This window comes from Elephas maximus, chromosome 24 (genome assembly GCF_024166365.1).
Source record: "Elephas maximus indicus isolate mEleMax1 chromosome 24, mEleMax1 primary haplotype, whole genome shotgun sequence".
Classification (NCBI taxonomy): Eukaryota; Metazoa; Chordata; class Mammalia; order Proboscidea; family Elephantidae; genus Elephas; species Elephas maximus.
In genome coordinates this window covers 49,736,965-49,764,342 of record NC_064842.1, presented here as the reverse complement: position 1 = coordinate 49,764,342, position 27,378 = coordinate 49,736,965, and the positions used below count along the sequence as shown (strand labels likewise).

Genomic DNA, 27,378 nt, shown 5'->3' with positions numbered 1-27,378 from the left:
AGTTGGAATCGACTCGATGGCAACAGGTTTGTTTTTTGTGGTGTGTGCGTGTGCAGTATAAGATGTAAAATAAATTCATAATGGCAGACTTTCCATTTTCCATCATGCGTTATGTATTTATTTTACATCTTATACCACACACACACACACACACACACACACAAAACCTGTCACCGAGTTGCTTCTGACTCATAAATACGTAATGGCAGAGTTTCCATTTTCACAGATAGAAGTTTAATCATTAAAATATTCGTAGTAAAGTAACATAAAAAGAAGCTAATTTATTATAGGAGCCCTGGTGGCTAAGTGGTTAAGAGCTCAGGCTGCTAACCAAAAGGTCGGCAGTTTGAATCCACCAGTGGCTCCTTGGAAACCCTATGGGGCAGTTCTACTCTGTCCTATAGGGTTGCTATGAGTTGAAATCAACTTGAAGGCACACAACAACGATTTATTATAGATAATTCAAAATCTTACATCAAATAACTAAGGCATCTACCAAGGCTAAAATTAACCCAGCCACTGCTGCCTAGCCAGGCTTGATATCTCAGCTGCTGAAAAGGACTGGAAAACCTCAGGCATATAACATATAGTAGAGAAGAAGCGAGAGACTTAATGTAAGAAACAGGCGTGTTAGCTCTTCTAGACTCACCTCCAGCTTTCTCCTGGAACCTTCAAAGTGAAACCTGACTACCCACTCTTCTAAAGAGGCTGGAGTCTGCGGATGCTGGCCTAACCCTCTTCTGAGGACACTTTCTTGTTTGCAGTATTACCAGGTGGCAGATGCTTATGTCCCCAAGCTTCTGGGAGTTGTGGAGTGAGAGAATTCTCCTTACTTTCCAGTGCAGCTGCCAGTAATTGTTCGACCACTCCCACATAAAAGCCTCTATTCCTTCAAGACTTATGCCACCAATTTACTTCTCTCTCTCTCTCCCTCTCTCCGTCTGTCTTGCCATCCTGTGAATCTCCCCGTCATTCCTCCTCTGCTCACTGAACAATCTGGTGCCTGTTCTTAAACTGCCCCATCATACCTCCTCCTGTGTGAACTGAACATCCATGTGTATCTGCAATCAGTCTAACACGCTGGATACTCAGTTCCTTTATCTGCCCATCCTTTTCTCCATCAGAGGCCACATCATGGCCCTTGTCATCACCAACAACATTCCTCTTACGAATTTATAAATTGAGGCCATTCTCTGACAACACATCTATCCTTCTAGATCTCTCATTTAGTTATTCCTGATTCTCGATTTGTCCAGTTGAGTCCCAAGTCCTTTCACCTAATTTCTCATTATCCATCTGCCTACTTTTTTTATTGACTTCTCCACCCAACTTAGATTATATGATCAATAATTTCAACTGCTCCTTTGCCAATCTTCTTAACTGCATTGCACTTTTGTCCTTTCCATTTGGCAAAACTCTTACTTGGATGAATCCTATGGTTTACTTTGTCATATATCAGGTCCTATCCCGTGGATTCTAAATGCTGCAGAAGAAAATAATACAGCTACACAGATTACCACCATGATAAATTAATGACCTTTAACCTAAACACTACCCACATCTACCTCCATTGCTTCAATAATCATTAATACAAATACTCACAAATCTGCGTCTGTAATGCAGACTCCCTCTGAGATCTAGATTTAGACATCCAACTGACTGCTTGACATCTCAACTTGAGCGCCTTAAAGGCATTGTCAAACTCCACCTGTTCAAAACTGGAGTCATCCTGCCTTTGTCTCCTCTCTGAGGGAAGGATACTACTGTCCATCAAATTATTTCCCCTACTTATTTTATTTTAAAAAAGGATTTCAATAAGATTTTATAAATAATAGGCAATTTCAGCTCATGGTCTCAATAACTAAAATTTAAACAAACATTAAAAATTAATGAGGGCTTAACATGTCACGGAAACCCTGGTAGCATAGTGGTTAAGAGCTACAGCTGCTAACCAAAAGGTTGGCAGTTAGAATCCACCAGGCACTCCTTGGAAACCATATGGGGCAGTTCTACTCTGTCCTATAGGGTCACTATGAGTCGGAATCGACTCAACGGCAACAGGTTTGGTTTGGTTTTGGTAGCATGTCATAAATGAATTGAAAGTAGTCTCTATGAGTTGGAAATCAACTCAACTGCAATGGATTTGGTTTCGGTTTTTCATGCTGGAAATGGAAGCGCTTCTTAACAAGTAGCAGATGGGCACACTGAGGTAAAAGTTGTGATTATTCGTAAGGGTTGCCTTAATTAGCAACAAATGATACAGGTTCAAGCCCATGTGGGCATCCATCCCTGACTCTTCTTGTTCCCTCATCTCTCCATCAGATCAATTAATCCTATTGATTCAATCTCTTAAATACTTCTAGAATTTATGTGTTTTGTTTCTGAAACACAAAACACAAATCTAAAACACATCTCAGTCCTCCTGGAGAAAAGGGTTAAGCCCTCAATTACTAGCCAAAAGGTAGTTCATATCCACCCAGGGGCATCTCGGAAGACAGGCCTGGCCATCTGCTTTTAAAAGGTCATACCCTTGAAAACCCTATGGAGCAGTTCACTCTGCACACACACGAGATCACCATGAGTTGGAGCTGACTTGACAGAAACTAACAACAATGCTATTCTATTGCTGTTAAAATCCAAACCATACTTTTCAAATTGGTTTCAAAGGCCCTCTTCCATCTGCCACCTTCTACATTCCCACTGTCCTCTCTATCACTCTTAGGCTCCACAGCAAACAGCCCTCGGTTCACTAAATGCAGACAGAATTCTCCAGGTATTTGTAATGTTTTCATCCTCTTCACAAAGCTAACACCTATTCATCCTTAACGTCTCAATTAAATGTCATGTGTACCTGATACGTCTTTCCACATACCCACCTATCATAGCTCTCAAAGCATTTAATTTTAATTGGCTATTTAAAGGTATGTTTTCACCAACAGAGTATAAGTTTTGTGAGAGCAGATCTGTCTTTCTCAGTCATCTTGCTATCTTCACACATGGCATAGTGCCTAGTATCACCCATCCATCCATCCATGTCCAATTTATATGTTGCCCATTTTCTTCTTCCGGGAACACTACTGTCTCTTAGTTTCCATGACACAAATTTTACTCAGCTTTCCTCCTACCGACTGTTCCTTCTTGGTTTCCTATTTAGGGTTCCCTTTCCTGTCTTCCTTCTTATACTGGTGCATCTGAAAGCTACTCTACAGTAATTTTTTGTACATATTCTTTTTACTACTTCTAAGAGATCCAACTTCAGCCTATATATTCGTGTCTCCAACTGTATCTTTTTAACTCATTAATCTCTTTCCTATAGGCTTGTCTCTCTGACTGCCTGGAGGTCATACACACAGCACTTTCAAAATGAATTCATCATCTCGCTTTCTAATTGATCATCACTCCTAATTTTTCAATTTTTACTTGATAGCACCTAGCTCAATGTCTTGTTAATATTGGGAGTTATACGAATATTTTTGTCAGTTGAAAGACAAGGGGAAAGAAGGGAAGGAGAAATAGAGAGGAAAAAAGAGAAAAAGAGGTAGAAACAGGAGCTGATAATATATGACTAATATGTAGTAAATATAAATTTACTAGATAGCAAATTTTACTCTTTAAAAGTAAATGAATCCTTTTGCAGGTTGGATAATAGCATGCTTCTTATAATCAGCCTCAAGGATTTTTAAAAATGGTAATAATAATTCATAATTAACAACTCGTTTTTCTACATAAATGCATGCTTTTAAAGTTTTTCAAAAATATTCTTCCTTCACTGAAATCAAATTATTCCCCCTACTTATTTTATTTTAAAAAAGACTTTCAATACGATTTTATAAATAATAGTCAATTTCAGATCATGGTCTCAATAATTAAAATTTAAACAAACATTAAAAATTAATGAGGGTTTGACATGCCATAAATGAGTTTAAAGTAGTCTCTCTGAGTTGGAATCAGCTCAACTGCAATGGAGTTGGTTTCGGTTTTTTATTCTGGAAATGGAAGCGCTTCTTAACAATTAGCAGATAGGCACGCTGAGGTAAAAGTTGTGATTATTCATAAGGATTGCCTTAATTAGCAACAAATGATAAAATTTCAAGCAATAGAATAGCTTTTCTCCCTGGTCAGTATAGTAACCTCATCTCCCACCACACAAGTGTTCACGCTCGTGCACACACATACACACCTGACACATGATTTGGCCTATTGACTGGTTTTTCAATTGACCAACCCACTACTAATTCCTGGAGAAGGTTCAATCATTATGAGATCCTAGTTGTAGACGCTAACAGGCATATTACTCAGCTAGAAGAGGAGAGTCGTACTATATAAAAATTATAATGACTAATATGTTTAGGCTGAGGAACTCTATCTACAGTTGATCTTGAATTAACTATACAAACTGATACTCAGGACAGTTCAACATCATCTAAAAGCACTTATTAGTGTCCACCTATGCATTACAATCATAGATTATAGATGTGATTTTAAGAACTGACACAAAGAACAAAAGGTTAAACTAGAGGCTGTGTCTTTCAGTTTACAGGGAGTTGATCACACTTACCCCAGATGTTGACATTATAGTTTTTCTCGGTTTTTCCAGCAACATTTATTGCCTCACAAGTGTAACGACCAGTGTCTTGTACTTGAGCATCTTCAATCTGAAAATAAAATCGTACTTTGAAACCACATTTTCTATTCCACAAGTAAATGAGATTTTCCATTAATGCTATCTCTGTTGTCTTATTTTTCATTTTTATTCTGAAGAATTTTAACATATAGAAAGCAGAGAGACCATTAGAATGAATGGCTATACAGCCATTACTCAGATTTAACATTTACACAGATTTACCAGGTTTTATTTTTTTTTTTATCTATGTCATATTACATTTTAATCTGGTGTATACTGGTGGCTGTAGGTCTAGGAAAAAAAAAACAAACCCACTGCCGTCGAGTTGATTCCAACTCATAGTGACCCTACAGGACAGAGTAGAACTGCCTGATAGAGTTTCCAAGAAGAGCCTGGCGGATTTGAACTGCCGACCTTTTGGTTAGCAGCCAAATTTTTAACCATTACGCCACCAGGGTTTCCAGGTCTAGAAAGGCCCCTTAAATACAATCCAGATAATATAGAAAAAGCCTAAAATTTCTGATAAATTTTTTTAGAGTTTATAATATATAATCCTTATACGTCCAAGACACTGTTTAGTAAAATAATACCCCTATTAGTGGTTTATATGTCTTTTCCCCACATTGGGTTTGTAACCTTCCTCAAGCCAGTTATTATATTTAATTAGCTTCAATTTCCTAGTACCTAGTCTGGTGCTTGGTAGACAATTGGGTATTGGCAAATATTTTTCCACCTATTTATTTGCAACATGCATCAATGCTAATTCATCATTCATTTACTGACCATTCAGTAGTTAATGAGAACTTTGTGCTAAGCACTGTAGGTGAAAGATATAAAGAAATGTAATGTACTATATGGTGTCTGATTTAATGAGTTCACATACAGTTAAGAAGATAAAGCATATGAACATAAAAGAGTTTAATAATAATATAAAGTGTAAATAAAAATACTAGCTAATACGAGAGGTATGGCAAGCAGTATGTGATTGACTGCCAAATGAGTTTTCAATCAATAATTGCTAAAATATTCAAAAAAGGGAGAGTCACCTGGGTTGGAACGATTAGTGAAGGTATTTAGCATAGTAGGGGTGCATAGTAGGAACTCATTAAACACTTAGTAGTTGACCGATGTGAACAAATAGAGCTGGAATTTAATCAAAGCATAGATAGAAAATCCAAGAATATTACACCTGAAGAAGTACTTAAAATCCAACCTCGTCATTTTACAGATAAGGAAACTCAGAATCAAGGAAGAGATTTAAATTGACCAAAGTCCCATAACCACTCAAATCTAGACTCCAGATGCTAAGTGTCAGTAATCGCAGGCCTCCATGTCTCATAAATAGAGTCAGTAGGTGGAGTGCTTACTGTATGCCAGGCAAAATAAAATGATAAGACTCTGTTACATAATCAAGTTAAAAATGTGTGAGAATCGTTTCGGGTTCACAAAGTATATAATCTCAAAAAAGCTATGATAATTTAAACGGACCCGTTAGGTTTGAGTTCTGTAGGAGTTTTTACTTCCCTGATGTCTTCCCCTACCCTCCTCAATGGGACCTGCACACTGGTCTCCTGCTCACTTTCAGTGTAGAGAGTCCATGGATCTCATGATTCCTTCAACAGCACCTGTCTCCTGCCTTCCTAGCCCCATCAGAATCTGTGCTCTGAAGATACATGGATCCAATTCCCACGGAAATTTGCTAAGATGGTCCTAATCACATACGCTCTCCTTTGGCCGTGCTGGGACTTGTGTTCCCACAATTGTCTCCCCCTGTCATTCAGTCAGAGCTGAGGTTCGAGAACTTGAGGCTGTGTGTGTTTTTGCACAGGCAACTCGACTGACTTATTACTCTTCCCTCTATCAGTGATTCTGATCCTTCCTTCCTCATCCAGCTCCATAATTACAAGATCTTAATACCCAAGGTCTTTACCCTCTTGGAAGCCCTGGTGGCGTAGTGGTTAAGAGCTGTAGCTGCTAACCAAAAGGTCGCAGTTCAAATCCACCAGGAGTTCCTTGGAAACCGTACAGGGCAGCTCTACTTTGTCCTATACGGTTGCTATGAGTTGGAATCGACTCAACGGCAAGAGGTTTGGTTTTACCCTCTTGCCTCCAACATGTACTTTCATGCTCCCTGCCCCTCCTCCCTGTTGAAGCTCTACTGCTCTTCCTATGCATTGACACACATCACCAACTTCATTTCTCAAGAATCCCTGTGTTTGCCAGTTATAACTTCCCTTTACCAAGAGGCTATGCGGTGTAGTGTTCAGTAGCAAGGACTCTGAAGCCATACTCCCTGTGTTCAAGTCCTAATTCTGCCACTTAATAACTGAGGGAAGATTACTTAGTCATCTGTTCTTCAACTGGGTTATTATGAGGGGTATATAAGCATTCCAGTGGCCTACTGATTTCCCAAATTCTAACTCCTTACAGTGCCTTTCAACGTCAGTTCTTATTTCACTCAATTCGACCTTATCAACTTTATTTTCAAATATTTACTTTGCTAAATTCTTTTTCAGCTAAAAGATATTAATCTCTTTCCTTGATAAGCCCTTTCACTGCATCTATCCTTAAAGAGCCAAGTAGTCTTCCAAGACTCATCTAGCCAACCACAACTTCACCTTTGCTAGCCCCCCAAAATGTACTGTTTTTACCACCCAGTTGGTAATTAATTCAGTCTTTCTGTACTTAACACATTTTTTAACTGAACTGTTATTCAATTTTTCACATGCTAATGGGAAATTAGAAGACACCCAAGGGTAGGAAATGTGTCTTATACTTTTATATGTCACTATCAAGAGTATCTAGAATGGGTATTTGCTGATTGGTTGACTGACTGAAGATGAGGTGCTCCTTAAGGTATTCTACAGTATTTTCCTGGATGCATTTTTTTTTTCTTTTGAGAAGACTTCTAGCTACAAATCTTAAAAGATAATTAAACATTTAAATTTCTTAAGCATAAAACTTAAAAATATTATAAACATCTACAATTAAATGGTTCCTGGACTTTTCGAACATGAAATTAGTAGAACACTCATAAAAGACTCATAGCTAAACCATGAGGTTAAAAATAATACAAGAAGTAATAAATGAAACAATAGCTTTACCTTCAGCACGCTTCCATTTTCAGAGATACTGAGGCCTGGTTTCTTCAGCAAGGGGCGGCCGTCTTTTAACCAAGTCAGAGTAGGTGGGGGAATAGCATCGCTCTGACATAGCAACTCCACAGCTTGGCTAATGAGGACAGAGACGTTCTGTTCTTCTCCCATAATATTTGGTGGAACTAAGTGAAAGATGGGTTTTCCCTCAGGATAAAACAGACCAGCATACTGTTTGTCTTCATCGCTGTTGTTGTTGTTAGGTACTGTCAATTAGGTTCCAACTTAGAGCAACCCTACAGGACAGAGTAGAACTATCCCACTGGGTTTCTGAGGAGTGACTGGTGGATTTGAACTTCCAATCGTTTTGGTTGGCAGCTGGGCTCTTAACCACTATGCCACCAGGACTCCTTGTCTTCATTAGTCATCACGATATATACTGAATAACTTTATTGGTTCTTTTAAGATATAGAATCATAATCATTTTAACATACTCACTTTGCATCATTTGGTTCAGAATCAAATGTTAATAATAGATTAATGTGTTCCTCTTGAACAGAAATATTCATAACTTTTCATTTAGAAAATTTCTAGTACTGGAAGTTCTCCCCAAGTGTGCAGTTAAGAAACTTCCAGAACTGGATGTTGCTTCTTAAGGTTTTCAAAAACAAATTGCTCATAGAATATTTTGGAAAAACAAGGAATTAAAAGCAAATACACTTTCAACATGTGTTTGAGTTTTTTTTTGCAAAAGAACGCAATTTCATAGTAGCAGAGGGGGAAAAAAAACTGAAAGAGATTAAAGAAATCATCCTGTTCTACCTCACAGTGTGTAAAACATAAAATGGGTGACAGAGAAGGGCTTATTCAAGACAACATGACTGATGTTGGCAAAGCTAGGAGTCTTTGGAATCACAGTTTAGTGCTCTTTACGGTTTTCCACGGTGTCTGTCAATTTTCTATAGAATGAAATCATGCCAAATAAATGGCTCAGTAAAAAACAAACTAAATCAGCGACCAGCTAAGCAGCATACCACAATTACATAAAAAGAGGAAATGAACTGAAATTTTAATAAGATTAAAATTAGAATTCCCTGGCTATGAGACTTGTCAGCTGCTGAAATATGCTCATGGAGAAGTTTAAGGAATCTCCTCCCTTGGGTGCGTTCAGGCGTAAACAACCACTTGTCTTAAATGGTTTAGGTGCGGCCCTGCCAAAAACGAAAGTGTGGGTTTCATAACCTCTCAAGGATTCTTTCAGGCCTGTATAGTATAATTCAGAAAATATAAAGAAATAATGAAACCAGGCCCGTTACAAAAGGGCCATTCTGAAAAAGCAGAGACAGGCATTTCCTTGACCATTTCTTACTAAATCCCATAAATACTCAGGATTGTAGAATACATATCATATTTGTAGAGAAGTCACATTGTTTAAATTTCATTGAAATGGATAGTAAGGGGCTTTTCAGATGCTTCGGTAGAAAAAAGGCTTTTTTGGTAAGAAATATTAGTGGAGTCCATTCGCATTGTTTTGGGCTTGATACCCAACATTGTAGCAAACATGACAATGAATGAAAAAGGCTTAGACTAACAGCATGGTATTTCTGTAATTATGAGACTTCTCTGCTATCGTGTCTGCTACAGAGGGAAAAGAACATGAATTAAAAAGGCATTTTCATGGGCTGTTTCTGGACTTGTGCTAAGCCCAAAAGAACTGCTGGATGCTAAAGGAAGCAATACCCTGCACAATGGCTCGAACAGACCAATGGAGCATTTGTGCAGAGATTGGTGATGACCTTTCTGCTGAATCCAATAGCAAGCATACACAGACATCTGGCTCTCGATAAGCTTAAAACTAATCTGTGCGGGAACAGAAAACAGTTGGGCTGTTTCTGATATGCGACACATTAGGTAAAAAGGAACACAGTTTGTACGAGATTAAAACTGCTATAATATTACCAATGTAAGCACAATTAGTGCCATTTTCTAAAATATCATGAAAACAGATACATTCACCAGTCTTTTTCTTAGCCAGGAAGCCCTAAATTGAACAGCTGATTTCTACAGCTTGGAAATAATTTTGGGTAAAGTCTCTTGTCATTGGATAAAAAAGTACCATAACTGTGTAAGAATATGTTTATCTTAGATTATTTGCAGAATTCAGAAAAGAACAGAAATTCTTTACGGCTGTTTATAAAAGTGAAAGTCAGAAATAATTTAAGAAAGCAGAATGCTAATTTATTTCCAAATATTTTTCCTTCAATTACTTTTCTTTACAGCTAAATGAGTTGAATCAAGTTCAAAAGAAAACCAGATTTTAAAACTGAAAGGAAAAAATAAAAAAAAAAACAAACAATAGAGCATTTGTTTTTCAAAAAATATAAAGTGAGCCTAATTACAGCTAAGAATATGTATCACTGCAACCACATCTATTTTTTTATGCTCGGCCTCTCATTTTCAAATCTTGTTTAGTCTGAGAGCACAAGGTTCCACCCTTTCGATCCTTAGCTTCCTTAGATCTTATCCCTGTGTTGCTTAAGAAGGGGTGTGCTCTGGACCAATTTCTCTTCCTATACTTTAAACTTGTTACATTTCATTACCAAAATCAGACTTGTGATAGGGTTATACTTGTGGACACATGGAGAATGTGTGACCTCTAAGAAAGTTCTCTGAACTGAAAAAAAAAAAAAAAGAAAAATTTTTTAAAAAGGTACCATAGGAATCCAAAACTTTTTAAAACTCAATTCTCTTGTGTATCTCAGAATATAGCAAAATATAATCTGAATTTATAACACCAGGGAGAAAATTCTTCATGAACTACTCTTGTAACAGTATGAAAAAGCCACTTCATCCACTTTCTACTCCTCCTACTACCCTTACACTCAACAATGTAAATCTGATGGCGACTTTCCTCTGAGGAGTAACATCCATTAGGGTCCAATTAAGGAGCTCTGGTGGCGCAATGGTTAAACGCTCGACTGCTAACAGAAAGGTCAGTAGTTTGAACACACCAAGTGGCTCTGCAGGAGAGGAGACCTGGCGATTTGTTCCTGTAAAGATTTCAGTCTAGGAAACCCTAAGGGGCAGTTCTATTCTGTCACAGAGGATCACTATGAGTCGGGATCAACTTGACAGCACACAACAACCGGGTCCAATTAGGTACAAGATTACCAAGGTTACTGCTACAAATACAAGAATATATAACGTATGGAAGCAATGCTAATTAGAAACTAATTTCAGATTAAACATCTGTTATAAATTTATAATTCTTTAATAGCTTGCCATGTATATATACATACATAACAGCTCACCATTTAACTTTTACACCAACAGGAAAAATCCTGGCTTTCTGCCTGAAAGGGTAGTGTAAAATTATCCTAGCAATTGATAAAGAATAGTGATGTACGTTTCTGTAACTCCCGGAAAATATCAACTCTCAATCATCTCCCAGGCCCACTTTGACACTAACCAATGTAGAAAAACCCAGATTTTCATTACTAAAACTCAGCCAATATCAATGTCACTTCCTCTGTGAGTTTAGAGGAGCTATTGTATCACATACATTTTTTTTGTATTGTGTCACATACTTAGATTGATGGATGAACCATTCTCTAGGATATTTTATATTGGCAGCCTTCTAGTTCCTCATAAAGCATAAAAGTGACCCCATGAAAGAAGGCAGTTAGAATCCCTGGGACTGGGCATTATAAAGCCATCTGGTATTTCAGATGCATCACAATGGCAAAAACGGAAGTCAGATGCAGAACCATGCCAAATGCGACAGGGAGAGAAAAGACAGATGTCTAGAAAACCCTTTAGTAATCTGCTGATGATGACTGGGATTTATTACCTTCATTAGGTATACATGGCATTCATGTTGTAAAAATGGATATTTTTATGAGAAAAATTATATAAGTTATTTGTGATCATTACATTTGCTTTCAGCAAACTTAGGAATCAGTCCACGTGGTCTGGAGGAAAAAGATTAAGTCTTATATTTAGTACTGATTGCAAAACATGCTTATTGTAATTATAAGTAACAAGTAATAAAGTCACAGTCTTGAATACGATAGATGGAGAGAGCTACATGATCAGATACTTGCTTTGGTGAAGAGATTTTGTCTTCCAAAAGCGGAGCTGCTATCCAAAGTCATGTTCTTCACAGTACTCTACACAACCAATTACCTATGTTTTGGATGTATGCATTTTAATTTCTCACAACTTTAAAAAGGAAAATCAGTTAAAATCAAATATAAGGCAGAGATATGGAATTTGATTGGAATTGATCTTGTAATATTGTCATTTCTATTGTTCATGGTTCTTCATTGTCAACAAATTCCCTTAACTTCCTCCATGATTTTAGGACCTAAACACATCTATATTACAGCAGAAAGAATTATTAAAATATCTCACCATATACTCTGAGGTCAATGTCCCTTTGTTTTTCCCCAGCAGCATTCACTGCCACACAGGTGTATCTCCCCGTATCACTGATTTGGGCGCTGGTCAATGCTAAGATGCGACCCCCAGAGAGAACCTATCAATGATAAGAACACTCAATAACAAATATATCCCTGGCAATGGTCAGTCTAAATAGAATTCTTCTCTTATTTTATGAGGCTGATCAATTGACATTTGCTTCTAGAAGGATTTTCTCTTGGTTTTTTTTTTTTTAGGTGGGCAAGCATCATGTAATGTCTCTCTCCTCCCTGTGGAAAAATGTGAGGCTAGAACCAAACATGGTAATAGCCACTGAAAACAAATCTCTTTAAAAAAAAAAAAATCTCTATATACAGGATTAATTGCAGGTCAAATTTCATTCGTACTCACTACAGACAAAGAGATCCATGGAAGGTGGGGAGGGATGAGAAGAAGTGGAATTAAGAGGAGCCAATTCTCCCTCTAATTCTTTTTTGGGTGAGTAATTAAGAAGTTAACACTAACAGAAAAGTAGTAGTCAAATTCATTAGTCACATCCATTGCCCTTTTGTTCCACTGATCCAGTTGTACCTCTAAAATGCCTTTATAATTGTATTATGAAATTGCTGTTTTTATTGTTGATAAACATTTCTTTACGTAAAGTATCTCTTGTGGTGGAGGTGATGGGGGGAGGTGTGAATACAAATGACAAGTGCCTAAAACAAATGGGTTGAAATATGAATGCAAAAGCACCTACATATGAGGTAAGGAGATCATTCAAATGATGACCCTTAGAAATACTGAGCTTTTAAGGAACTGTTTTAAAACCCAGTTGCGGGTCCCTGGTATTTGCATATACAAATATGTACGTATTTGGATAACATTTGTTAATCATTCATTGTTCTCCAAATCTCTTCAACAGCTTTACCTGTTTGCACTTTCTGTATTGAATGATCACTATGAGATTTCACCAAAGGAATGAAAGAGGGTACCTGAATTCCATTAGCAAAACTAGAGACTGGACTCCCATCTTTTAACCAGGTCAGACTTGGAGCAGGGATCCCTCTGGCTTCACATTCTAATCTCACCAGATTATTAACCACCACTGCCACCAAGTTATTGCTGCCAGAAATGGATGGAGGTACTGAAAGAGTAAGAAAAATAAATAAAATATGTTAACATTACAGAATATTTCATCTTTAGATAATGAAAACAATATGGAATTTTCCACAAAGTGTCTTTACAGGTTTTTTTTTTCTTTGAAGACCTTTTACAAGCAGCCCTGGTGGTGCAACAATTAAGCACTTGGCTGCTAACCAAAAGGTTGGCAGTTCAAACCCACACAGGAGAAAGACCTGATGATCTGCTTCCATAAAGGTGACAACCAAGAAAGCCCTATGGGGAAGTTCTGCTCAAAGCGACATGAAGTTGCTATGAGTTGGAATTGACTTGATGGCGCTCAACAACAACAAACCTCTTTTACATCTCTCATCAGAGCCATCTGTGAGATAAGCAGGGCAAGCCTCAATATCTCCAATTTACAGATGAGGAAAAGGAGATTTGCTACTTTGTTAGGAAATCCAATTTCATGTCAGAGTTGAGGCTAGGATGTTCATTTCTTGATTTCCAAAATTATATATATATATGTAAAACCGCTGCCATCAAGTCAATTCAGACTCATAGCAACCCTATAGGACAGAGTAGAACTGCCCCATAGAGTTTTCCAAGGAGCAGCTGGTGGATTCGAACTGCCAACCTTTTGGTTAGCAGTCAAGATCTTAACCACTGTACCACCAGGGCTCCATACATTATACACACACACACACACACACACACACACACACCCTCACCCCCACTGTAGTATATTACAACTTCTCTTAATGGTAATATTAGAGGTAATTACTTTAAATGCTTCTTAAACTAATACCTATGATTCTGTTGGAGAGTATTTACAAGTACATTCTTATAATTTGTTGATAAGATCATCAACGACTATTTCAATAACTCAACTAAAACAAATTTAAATTAAACAGCATGTGAAATTAGGAATTATAATAAGAATCAGGTTTATAGGTTTTAGAACACTGTGCCCTTAAATAAAGATGACAATAACACACTCTGCTAAATGTTTATACCAGAATTTTATAGAGGAACCTAGTCATGTTGAATGTTGCCTTGAGCCAGGATGAATCTAGAAAAAAGTAGCACTCACCGTGGACCTGCAGACTGTAAAATAACTCTGTAGCTCCAGCTGAGTTGATGGCCACACATTTATATATGCCAGCATCTGAGATTTGGGCACTTTCAATATCAATGATCTGTCCTCTGTTTAAGAACAACACACTTGTGGAACCTGAGAGTGGACGATTATCTTTGTACCATGTAATAGCTGAAAGGGAGAGGGAAGAGAAGATGGTCTGTAAAAATTTACGTATACTAAATTGGAGTTTATCTGAAATATTAAAAATTGTCTTATTCTTATGTTTATCATTCAAGTTTAATTTGTTTAAATAAACATCGTTTTAGGATCGACTATTAGGGGGAGAAATTTCTAAAGAGCCAAGTCTTTCTAAGACTCCTGAAAATGATTTTAGAAAAAAAAATTCTTTATATTATCTTTAATGTCTCAATATTCCTTGATAGTAAATTTTCTACCTACTGTATTTGTGTTATGTATATTCTTCTAATCTATACAAATTTGATAATCAAAACCAAATACTATGCACAGTGTTAGCCTTCAAAAATTTTGTATGAGTGATTGAGACCTGGTGGCGCATTGGTTAAGAGCTCGGCTGCTAACCAAAAGGTCAGCAGTTTGAATCCTCCAAGCACTCCTTGGAAACCCTACTGGGCAGTTCTACTCTGTCCTATAGGGCGGCTATGAGTCAGAATCGACTTGATGGCAATGGGTACAGTACCAGTGATGTGAATCAACAAAACAAAATAATATTCTCATCAGAATGACTGTAACTTATTATCAAATGGATTAGTTTCATTAAGATAATCTTAAAGATTATAAAACTATTTTCAGCGTAAATGGTTGTGAAATACAATATGGGCAGCAAGAAGATTAAGGTATTCACACATTTCTCCATTGTTTCAATGGAGAAATTATTTCATTCAACTAAAAGCAATGAAAAATTTAAAATCTCATCTATCTTATCATATTCTTATTAACGTTTTACTCTTGAAATATATTCGATAACTTTTCCTTTGTTAGTAATTATTATATTTTGCTCATAAACAGTTTCATTTACTCCCAGAAATCTTCAAATGTTAGTAAGTTACAGAGTCCAAAAGTAAACATACCAGGCAAAGGGTTTCCAGCTGCCTTACACTCCAGCTGTACAGGGTTGTTCAGCACCACAGTCTCATTGAGCATCTTCCCTGCGTTCTCCAGACTGGGTGGTTCTAGAAGAGGCCCAAACAGATAATTAATTAAGTAAGATATGTAAACTCAAAAAGTTTGCTGAGTGGAAACGATATTTTCTTTCTTTTCTTCCTTCCACATATATACATTATATTTGGAATAAAAGCATACTATATAGGGTTTCTATGAGTCAGAACTGACTCGACATCGACAGATTTATTAAGTAGAATTGAAGAACAGGATGAAAAAAGATCCTAATATGTTTTCTGAATCATTCCTCTGTGTACAAATAGGAAAATCTTTAGAAAAGTGCATTAGCAGAATAGTAAAAGTAACTTAAATACATATTATTTTTATTCCAAGTACTGGTCTGAGGATGCATTCTCTACCAAGCAGTAATTTACACTATTTAAACTCTTCCATGTCTCTTTCAATATCTACCTAGATCTTTAGACAGTGCTGTCTTAAACCGTTTCTGAAAAATGGAAATCCATTTTTTATTTATGAGTGTTTTTTCTTTTGATATAGCATTTATATACCATTAAATTTTTAGTACAATAAAACAGAAAACCAACGGCTTTAAATAATTACTGATAACACTGCTCTATAATTTAATGTACTTGTGAAGCAGGGACTCCTAAAGTCTTAAGGGGCATACCATAAAAGGAATAATAATTTGAAACAGAAATTCTAGATTTTTTGACAATATCTCAAGGAATGTGGTAGGGATTCCAGGCATGAAAAAATTACAAGGGCACTAAAAATGCTATTGATAACAAGTAAATATCTGAAGTTTATAGAAAAAAAACATTTTAAATATTTGCTAAATTTAACTCATTCAGTGCACTAGAGGGCCCTCCACTATACACACCACATGAAATCAATCACTCTGGAAATCTAGCAAAAATGAAAAACCACAGAAAGGTAACAGGAAAAAGAGTGATTAGAGCTAAATAAAAAAAAATAAGATGGCAGAAATAAGATCAAATACATAAATCAAGAACATAAGTATGAACGGGTTCATATCCTTGTTTAAAAAAAAATCTCACACGGGATTAACATTACTTTTTTTAATTAAAGATGCAAGTGTATAAAAAGCACAAATAAAAGAACCACAAAAAGGTGTTACAGTAAAGAGTTACATATATATATCTCTCTCAAGACAAAGAGAAATATAAATTCCTGACAAACTGGAATAAGAAGAAAAATCATTAAAGGTGACAAAAAAAGCATGCTTTGTATTAATTGAAATGTTACAATTCATGAAGGGTCTGTTATAATGTCAATGCTTGTCAATGCTATATACATTGAATCATAAAGCAAAAATTGTTCAAAGAAGAATCTGAAATCTCTAACAAATGGCATATTTCAATATATCTCCTTCAGAAACTGTGCAGTGAAACAAAAAATAATGTTACTGAAGATTTAAAAAATAAAATTACCCACCCTGATTGTACTTATATTTATTTATATTTATATAAATTTATATTTATAGTTAATAAAGTTAATATTTATAGTTTATTTATTAACTATAAAGTGGGGTGCAGAATTTAAATTCTTGTAAAAAAAAAAAAAAAAAAGACCATACTTAATGGCTTGACTGAGACTAGAGGAACCCCAGAAGACATGACCCCTGGACTATTTATATTTATAGTTAATAAAGTTAATATATATACAGTTAATATATAGTTAATAAAGAATATATATTCTTTTCAAATGCCAGTGGAATAATTTCAAAGAAGACTATATATTGTTGCTGTTGGGTGCTGTTGAGTCGACCCAACTGACAGCAACCCCATGTGACAAAGTAGAAATGTTCAACAGGGTTTTGTTTTTAGGATTATTCTTTTTAAAAATAATAATAAAATTGTGCTTTAGGTGAAAGTTTACAGCTCAAGTTAGTTTCTCATACAAAAATTTATACACAGATAGTTATGTGACCCTAGCTGCAATCCCTATAATGTGACAGCACACTCCATTTTTCCACCTCAGATTTTCCGTGTCCGTTCAACCAACTCCTATCCCTTTCTGCATTCTCATCTTGCCTCCAGACAGGAGCTGCCCATTTAGCCTCCTGTATCTACTTGAACAAAGAGACACACTCTTCACAAGTATTATTATATGTTTTATAGTGCAGTCTAATCTTTGCCTGAAGAGTTGGCTTCGAGAATGGTTTTAGTTCTGGGTTAACATAGAGTCTGGGGATCATGTCTTCTGGGGTTCCTCTAGTCTCAATCAGGCCATTAAGTATGGTCTTTTTACATGAATTTAAATTCTGCACCCCACTTTACTCCTGCTCTTTCAGGGACTCTCTGTTGTGTTCCCTGTCAGGGTGGTCATTGGTGGTAGCTGGGCACCATCTAGTTCTTCAGGTCTCACACTGATGGAGTCTCTGGTTTATGTGGCCCTTTTTGTCTCTTGGGCCAGTATTATCCTTGTGCCTTTGGTGTTCTTTATTCTCCTTTGCTCCAGGAGAGATGCTTCTTAGATGGCTGCTTTCAAGCTTTTAAGACCCCAGACACCACTCATCAAAATGAGATGCAGAACATTTTCTAAATAAACTTTCTTACTCCAATTGACCTAGATGTCCCCTGAAACCATGGTCCCCAGACCCCCACCCCTGCTACTCTGTCCCTCAAAGTGTTTGGTTGTATTCAGGAAACTTCTTATCTTTTGGTTTAGTCCAGTGGTGATGACTTCCCCTGTATCGTGTGTTATCCTTCCCTTCACCAAGATAATTCTTGGCTACTATGCAGTTAGTGAATTCCCTTCTCCCTCTCTCCCCATCCTAGTAACCATCAATGAATGTTTTCTTCTGTATTTAAACCTTTTCTTGAGCTCTTACAATTGTGGTCTCATACAATATTTGTCCTTTTGCGACTAATTTAACTCAGCATAATGCCCTCCAGTTTCAACCATGTTGTGAAACGTTTCGCAGGTTCATCATTGCTCTTAATCATTGTGTAGTATTCCATTGTGTGTATGTACCATAATTTGTTTATCCACTCGTCCATTGATGGGCACCTAGGTTGTTTTCATCTTTTTGCTATTGTGAACAGTACTGCCATGAACATGGGTATGCATGTATCTATTTGTGTGATGGCTCTTATTTCTCTAGGATATATTCCAAAGAGTGGGATTACTGGATCATATGGTAATTGTATTTCTAGCTTTTTAAGGAAGTGCCAAATCAATTTTCAAAGTGGTTGTACCATTTTACATTCCCACTAGCAGAGTGTAAGTACTTCAGTCTCTCCACAACTTCTCCAACATTTATTATTTTGTGTTTTTTGAATTAATGTTACCCTTGTGGGCTGAGATGGTATCTCGTTGTAGTTTGCTTTGCATTTCTCTAATGGCTAATGATTGTGAGCATTTCCTCATGTATCTGTCAGCCACCTGAATGTTTCCTTTGGTGAAGCACCTGTTCGCATCCTTTGCCCATTTTTTTAATTGGGTTATTTGTCTTTTATTGTTAATGTTTTGCAGTATCCTGTAGATTTTAGAGATTAGAACCTGATTGGATATGTTGTACCAAAAATTTGTTCCAGTCTCTATAGATTGTCTTTTTACTCTTTTGGTGAAGTCTTTTGATGTGCATAAGTGTTTGATTTTTTGGAGCTCTCAGTTATCTAATTTCTCTTCTGGTATTTGTGCATTGTTAGTAATATTTTGTACACTGTTTATGCCGTGTATTAGGGCTCCTAGCATTGTCCCTATTTTTTTCTTCCATGATCTTTACCATTTTAGACTTTATATTTAGGTCTTTGATCCATTTTGAGTTAGCTTTTGTGTATGGTGTGTGGTATGAGTCTTGTTTCATTTTTTTGTAGATGGATATCCAGCTATGCCAGAACCATGTAATGGACTTTGGGCCTTTGTCAAATATCAGCTGCTCATAGGTGGATGAATTTACATCTGGATTCTCAGATCTGTTCCACTGGTCTATGTACCTGTTGTTGTACCAGTACAAGGACGATCTTACTACCATGGCGGTATAATAGGTTCTAAAATCAAGTAGTGTGAGGCCACCCACTTTGTTCTCTTTTTTTCAGTAATGCTTTACTTATGTGGGGCCTCTTCGCTTTCCATATGAAGTTGGTGATTTCTTTCTCCATCTCATTAAATAACGTCATTGGAATTTGGATTGGGATTGCATTGTATGTGTAAATTGCCTTGGGTAGAACTGACATTTTCACAACGTTTAGTGTTCCTATCCATGAGCAAGGTGTGTTTTTCCACTTATGTAGGACTCTTGGTTTCTTGCAGTAGTGTCTTGTAGTTTCCTTTGTATAGGTCTTTTACTTCTCCGATTAGAATAATTCCTAAGTATTTTATCTTCTTGGGGGCTGCTGTAAATGGTATTGATTTGGTGATTTCCTTTTCAATGTTCTTTTTGTTGGTGGAGAGGAATCCAACTGATTTTTGTATGTTCATCTTGTATCCTAATACTTTGCTGAAAGTTAGTTTCAGAAGTTTTCTTGTGGATTCTTTGGGGTTTTCGGTGTGTAAGATCGTATCATCTGCAAATAGGGATACTTTTACTTCTTCCTTACCAATTTGGATGCCCTTTATTTCTTTTTCTAGCCTAATTGCTCTGGCTAGGACCTCCGCCACAATGTTGAATAAGAGTGATAAAGGGCATCCTTGTCTGGTTCCCGTTCTCAAGAGGAATGCTTTCAGACTCTCTCCATTTAGGATGACGTTGGCTCTTGGCTTTGTATAAGTGTCCTTTATTATGTTGAGGAATTTCCCTTCTTTTCCTATTTTGCTGAGAGTTTTTATCACGAATGGGTGTTGGACTTTGTCACATGGCTTTTCTACATCAATTGATAAGATCACGTGGTTCTTGTCTTTTGTTTTATTTATGTGATGGATTACATCGATTGTTTTTCTAATGCTGAACCATCCCTGCATACCTGATATGAATCCCACTTGGTCATGGTGAATTATTTTTTTGATATGTTGTTGAATTTTATTGGCTAGAATTTTGTTGAGGACTTTTGCATCTAAGTTCATGAGGGATATTGGTCTGTAATTTTTTTTTTTTTTTTTTTTTTGGTGTCTTACCTGGTTTTGGTATCAGGGTTATGCTGGCTTCATGAAATGAGTTAGGGAGTATTCCATCCTTTTCTGTGCTCTGAAATACCTTTAGTAGTAGTGGTGTTAAGTCTTCTCTGAAAGATTCGCAGAATTCTCCAGTGAAGCCATCAGGGCCAGAGCTATTTTTCTGTTGCAAGTTTTTTTCATCATCTTTTCAATTTCTTCTTTTGTTATAGGTTTATTTAGTTGTTCTACTCTGTTTGCGTTAGTTTAGGTAGGTAGTGTGTTTCTAGAAATTTGTCCATTTGCTCTGAGTATTCAAATTTGTTGGAATACAATTTTTCACAGTATTCTGTTATGATTCTTTTAATTGCAGTTGGGTCTGTTGTGCTATCACCCATCCCATTTCTTATTTGGTTTATTTGCTTCCTCTCTTGTTTTTCTTTTGTCAGTTTGGCCAATGTTGATCTTTTCAAAGAACAGGCTTTTGGTCTTGTTTACTCTTTCAATTGTTTTTCTATTCTCTATTTTATTTATTTCTGCTCTAATTTTTATTACTTGCTTTCTTCTGGTGTTGAGGGCTTCTTTCACTGCTTTTCCTTCCTATCTGTTTGAGCTGTAGGGTTAATGGTTTGATTCTAGCCCTTTCTTCTTTTTGTATGTGTGCATTAATTGCTATAAACTGACCTCTGAGCACTGTGTCCCAAAGGTTCAGGTAGGATTTGTTTTCATTCACATTTGATTCTATGAATTTCTTTATTCCATCCTTAATTTCTTCTATAACCCAATAATTTTTTAGCAAGATGTTGTTCGGTCTCCCTATGTTTCATTTTTTTCCCTTGCTTTTCTTGCTATTGATTTCCACTTTCATGGCTTTATGGTCAGAAAAGATGCTTTGTAATATCTCGATGTTTTGGATTCTGTTAAGGCTTGCTTTATGGCCTAATATGTGGTTTATTCTGAAGAATGTTCCACGTGCAGTGGAAAAGAAAGTATACTTGGCTGCTGTTGGATGGAGTATTCTGTATATGACTATGAGGTCAAGTTGTTTGCTTGTGGCATTTATATCTTCTGTGTCTTTATTGAGCTTCCTTATGGGTGTTCTGTCCTTCACTGAAAGCAGGTGTGTTGAAGTCTCCTACTATTATTGTGGAGCTCTCTATCTCTGTTTTCTGTGCTGTTAGAGTCTCTTTTATGTATTTTGGAGCCCTGTCATTGGGTATGTAAATATTTATTATGGTTATGTCCTCCTGGTGTACTGACCTTTTAATAATTACATAGTGTCTTTCTTATCCTTTGTGATGGATTTTGCTTTAAAGTCTATTTTGTCAGAGATTAATATTGCCACTCCAGCTCTTTTTTGATTGTTGTTTTCTTGATATATTTTTTCCTATCCTTTGAGTTTTAGGTAGTTTGTGTCTTTAAGTCTAAGGTGTGTCTCTTGTAGGCAGCCTATAGACAGATCATTTTTTTTTTTATCCATTCTGCCACTCTCTGCCTCTTTTTTGGTGCATTTAGTCCATTTACATTCAGTGTAATTATTGATAGGTATGAGTTTAGTGCTGTCATTTTGATGTCTTTTTTTGTGTGTTGTTGACAGTTTCCTCGTTTTACTTAATTTTCTGTGCTGCATCGTTTCTCTTTATGTATTTTCTTTTCATCTTTTTCATTATTGTTGATTTTGTATTTTCTAAGTCTTTATGTTTTTCTTGTTTTTTATTTTGATTGTAGGATTGTTAGGTTCCTTTGTGGTTGGTTCCCTTAATATTTATCTCTATTTTTCTAAGTTTAAACCAATTTTTTATTTCTCTATATTGCCTTGACTTCTTCTCCATATGAAAGTTCTATGATTACAATATTTAGTCTCCCTCTTTTGTTTTAATGTTGTTATCTCTTACATACTGTGTATTTTTGTGCCTTCCCTATCTGGGTTGATATCTGGTTGTTCTGTCCTGTGTTCTAGTCTTGGGTTATGATCTGATGTTATTGATTTTCTAACCGGAGGGCTCCCTTTAGTATTTCTTGTAATTTTGTGTTTATTTATTTATTTTTTTACAAATTCCCCAAGCTTCTGTTTATCTGGAAATGTTCTAATTTTGCCATCGTATCTGAGAGACAGTTATGCAGAATATATGACTCTGGGGTGGCAATTTTTTCCCTCCAGGATTTATATCTATCATCCTATTGCCTTCTTGCGTGCATGGTTTCTGCTGAGTAGTCATAGCTTATTCTTTTTGACTCTCTTTTGTAGATGACTTTTTTGTTTATCCTAGCCACTCTTAAAATTCTCTATTTACCTTTGGTTTTGGAAAGTTTGATTATATGTCTTGGCGACTTTCTTGTGGAGCCTACCCTGTGTGGGGTTCAATGAGCCTCTTGGATAGATATCTTCACATCTTTCATGATATCAGGGAAGTTTTCTGTCAACAAATCTTCAGTGATTCTCTCTGTATTTTCTGTTACCCGCCCCCCCCCACCCCCCCGTTTTGGTACTCCAATCTCTGATAGGCTCTTCTTCCTTTAAAAAAAAAAAAAAATTTTTTTTTTTTTGATAGACTCCCACATAATTCCTTGGGTTTCATCTTTTTTTTTTTAATCTGATTTTTTCTCACATAAATTGTTGTCAAGTGCCTTATCTTCAATATCACTAATTCTGACTTCCATTGCCTCAGTTCTGCTCCTACGACTTTCCACTGAGTTGTCTAATTCTGCAATTTTATTGTTAATCTTTTGGATTTCTGTTTGCTCTCTATGGGTTTTTGCAGCCTGTTAAATTTGTCATTATACTCCTGTATAACCTTCTTAAATTCCTCTGTTGCTCTGTCTGTGTGTTCTTTGGCTTGATATGCATTTTGCCTGATCTCCATTCCGATCTCTTGAAGAGCTCTGTATACTAATCTTTTGAATTCTACCTCCAGTAATTCCAGGAAGTTATCTTCCCCTGGGAGGTTTCTTGGTTCTTTGTTTTGTCACTTGCTGAAGCCATCATGGTCTGCCTCTTTATGGGATTTGATAGTAACTGCTGTCCCCAAGCTATCAATAAGTTATTATATTTATTAATTTTATGTTTGGTTACTCTGTCCTAGCTTCTTGTTTTGTTTTTACATGCTCAAATAGGCTGGTCATATGAGATACTTTGATTATTGGCATCTTTGAAGCTCTCACATCCTGTGATTAGAACTGTTACTAGTTATGTGGGCCCAGGAGTCCATTTACTTTCCTTTGTGTGGATTCAGCTCAGGTGCCCAGGTTATCAGTCACCAAGTGTGTGGTATAGATTCTTACCTACAGTTCTAGAGAGGCAGGGGTGATTGGAATAGGCAAAAGTATCTGGCTGCAGTAGAGGGTCATGTGCTGAGCAAGGTAGTGAGGGCTGACAGCTGTCCCTGAGTGCCTGGGTTGAAGGCGGGAAGGTGTGTCCTTGTTTCCTAGAGTGTGTAGGTGGGTAGGTTTTTTAGCCAGATTTGGGGCATCCAATGTTATTGGCTATAAGGATTAGGAGGGACCACTTATTCTCAGACTGCTGTCGAGGGTGGCTAGGTGGAGTGAGTGGAGCCACCAGTTTTCAGGTCCCTGAGGTGGTAAGTGAGAACCCTGCTTAATGGGCAGGGCAGTGTCAAATGCCATGAATCTGCCATGCCCCCTTAGCCATTGCTGTTGAAAATAGGCTTCAGGTATACCCTACTGTATTGTGCTAATGAGGTCCTACACTTTTGAAATGGGCCCAAACAGGTCTAGGCAGGGGTGAAAGGCATTCAAAGTCTGTGGTCCCCTTATGCCTGTGCCTAGGCAAAGGGGCTGTGCCTGCCCCAAGTTCTTGGCTTAAGTGAGCTGGCAGATTATTTTTTCCTTTTTGTTAATTTGGTCTGTCTCCAAAGCTGGGAGAATGACTCAGAGAACAAGATAGGTCCTATTTCTGGCCCAGAGGGCACAACAACCACTGAAGGCAAACCAGGATCCAAAGCAGAGCAACAGGGGCGGGTAAATGGGAGAGAGGTACTTCCCAGAGGGAAGGGTTTTTTTTTTTTTTTTTAATCCCATGCAGTATGTTAGACACTCTACTTAACTTTTGCCAATTCAGCACCACTTCTCCCTTGTTCTGGAAGCTTGGGCACACTCTCAGCTGCTCGTTTTCTCATGATGAAGAAAACACATCCCAAGCATTACTGCTTGCCTCAGCCTGTACACACCAGTTGGTCCAGCCTGAAGGGTGCCAGCCAGGTCAGGTCTGGCAATTCCTCTCTGCTTCTGAACTGTCTTTACCTCCTCTTGATGCTCAGTCTGACTCCTCAACTTTGTCTTTGATATTTAGGGATCCTGGGTTGTCATATATAATAGATACACTTTTTTTTTTTTTTTCAGGTCTCTATTGTAAGAGGGACCATAGGAAGCATGTGACTATTCACCATCTTGGTTCCACCTTCAGTACAGTCTTCTTGGCTTTACGGTAGCAGATCACCAAGGGAAGCATTTCCAGGTCTTTTCTTCCACAGTGCCACTGGGTGGGTTTGAACTGCCAACCTCGTAGTCAGCATCCAACCACTTGACTATTGTGCCACCAGGGCTTTTTATATTAGGCCACCAAAAACTCAATAAAGCATTATCTAACCACAAGTCAACAAAAGTATAATAAAAAATAATATAAATAAAATAACAAAAATATAAAGCTACCCATACGGTGAAAACTTCATGACAAAGGAAATCAAAGACAAAATTACAGGCTTAGTAAGGGAAAAAAGTGAGATCAGTTAACAACCTATGGGATGTCACCAAAAGAGTACAGTACTCAGAGGAAATCTTAAAGCCCTAGTTAATGTATGAAACAACTAAGAAATAATAAAAATACATATTCTAAGAAAGCAACCCAGAATCTAGGAAAGATCAACAAAATAAACTAAAAGAAAACAGGAGTAAAGAAGTAATAAAAATAAAAGCAAAAAAAAAAAAAAAAAGGAAACAAACAAGCAAAAAACAACGAAAAAAGACTATAAAACTCAAACCTGGTGTTTGGCAAGGCCAAGATAAAGTGTAACCTCAGTAGATATCCTCCTAAGTTAGATCTGTATTGTTGCGACTTAGAGAATTCATTATCACCCTCTTCCCAGCTCAGCAGTAGCCTTGAAGACCCTGAAGCCTAGAATTCACTTCTACAGCCCTTTGTACATTCATCCAACGCCATGTATTAACTCTTCCTGCTTAAAATGCCTAGAATGTTTCTGTTCTCTGAACTGAATTTTGGTTTGTGATATGATACTTCAGGACAAAAGACCCTTAAATGCAGTTACGTGACTTGGTTTGGTTTTAAGAAAGTGAATATCCAACTGGGAAATGAAAAATAATTAGCCCAGGACACATTCCTTCAAAACAATTATTTAAACTCTCACTTGAAACCCTCTGCATTGAAGTGCTCATTGAAGACTTTGACAGGCTGTATAGTTGCTATAATAAACCATTACAGTGGGAATAAGAAATGCAGGTGTTATGGAGTTGGTTGGCTATTTCTCGCTGCACTAGAGAAGTTAAATAAAAAAGAATGGGTGTCTGTGAGGATGGCTGAGTAAGGACCTCTGAAAATCCACTTATTCATAAAAGAAATAAGAACACTGGCAAAAACTGTCAGAATTAACATTTTCAGGACTCTAGAATTAATCAATCAAAGGGTTGCAACAATCCTAGAAGTATATATTCAAGAAAAATGGCTAGATCTCATTAAGAAAAGCAAGTTTGTGGCTTGTGTTATTTTAATTTGTGCTATTCCCATCACCCTCTCCTCAGCTCAGCAGCTGCCTTGAAAACCAGCAGCCCCTCAATCACAGTTAAAATCAAAAAAAAAAAAATAAACAAACAAAAAATAAAACCAGCCTAGTAGCCACATACTTCGGACATGTTATCAGGAAGGACCCGTCCCTGGCGAAGGCCATCATGCTTGGTAAAGTAGAGAATCAGTGAAAGAGAGGAAGACACTCAATGAGATGCATTGACACAGTGGCTGCACCAATGGGCTCAAACACAGCAACTGTGAGGATGGCACAGACCAGGCAGTGTTTCACTTTGCTGTATATAAGGTCACTATGAGTTGGAAATGACTTGAGGGCACCTAACAACAACAGCCAGTGGAAGGGACAGAATGGATGTGAAGTTCTTCAAAAGCACCAATTCCCAGAGAATTGTCACTATTTGACTTCTCTGGCAGATCCCTGGAAATCTCCACTCAGAGGATTTGTTTTTATTTGACCACACTAAGCTCACTCAGTACAAACAGCCTTTTCCTCAGGGATGTTCACTGAAAATAATCAGAGCAATTATTTAACATTGTAGCTGCCTGAGGCAGAGAAAACAATTGGGGCAAACAAGCACTTACCAAAAAATTTTAAATGGAAAAACTGGGGAATGAAACACATTTCTAGAAATCTGAAAGGCTGCAAGCATACACAGGTCTGGGGGCCCAGGGATAAGAGAGATCTGAGAAGACCCTAAACTCTCACTTCCGGCTGACTTTCAGGCTCTGCACAAGCACAGAGTGAAGGCTAAAGCAAAGCTGTAAACTGTCTGGCTGAGTGCTTACTTTCGCAGCACAGACACCAAAACTGCCTAGCTGAGTGTTGAAGGTGTGTCCAAACACACACACATCAAGACCCTTGTGAAGGCTAGAAGAATTATTGGTTCCAGGCACTTAAAGAAGTCTGTGCAAAAATTAGTTGGCCACTAAGGTAACTGAGAACAGACTTCAGTGGACAAATATGATAAAGAACAGGTACTTCACAGAGCTTGTTCAGGAAAGTCATTGTATTAGTTTCCTTTTGCTGCCATAACATATTACCTCAAAC

General features: G+C 37.1%; 1 protein-coding gene across 6 annotated transcripts in view; it reads right to left on the bottom strand.

Moving 5' to 3' along the window:
* The window catches only part of HMCN1 (hemicentin 1), a 551,288-nt gene that overhangs the window by 150,676 nt on the left and 373,234 nt on the right, over nucleotides 1-27,378 (bottom strand). For all 6 annotated transcript variants that reach the window (XM_049868532.1, XM_049868536.1, XM_049868533.1 and 3 more), the window contains 6 exons: nucleotides 15,448-15,549; nucleotides 14,351-14,527; nucleotides 13,131-13,282; nucleotides 12,133-12,256; nucleotides 7,729-7,904; nucleotides 4,559-4,655 (listed from right to left, as the gene is read on the bottom strand). In XM_049868532.1, the coding sequence (XP_049724489.1) occupies nucleotides 4,559-4,655; nucleotides 7,729-7,904; nucleotides 12,133-12,256; nucleotides 13,131-13,282; nucleotides 14,351-14,527; nucleotides 15,448-15,549 (828 nt within the window). The remainder of the gene's footprint in view (nucleotides 1-4,558; nucleotides 4,656-7,728; nucleotides 7,905-12,132; nucleotides 12,257-13,130; nucleotides 13,283-14,350; nucleotides 14,528-15,447; nucleotides 15,550-27,378) is intronic.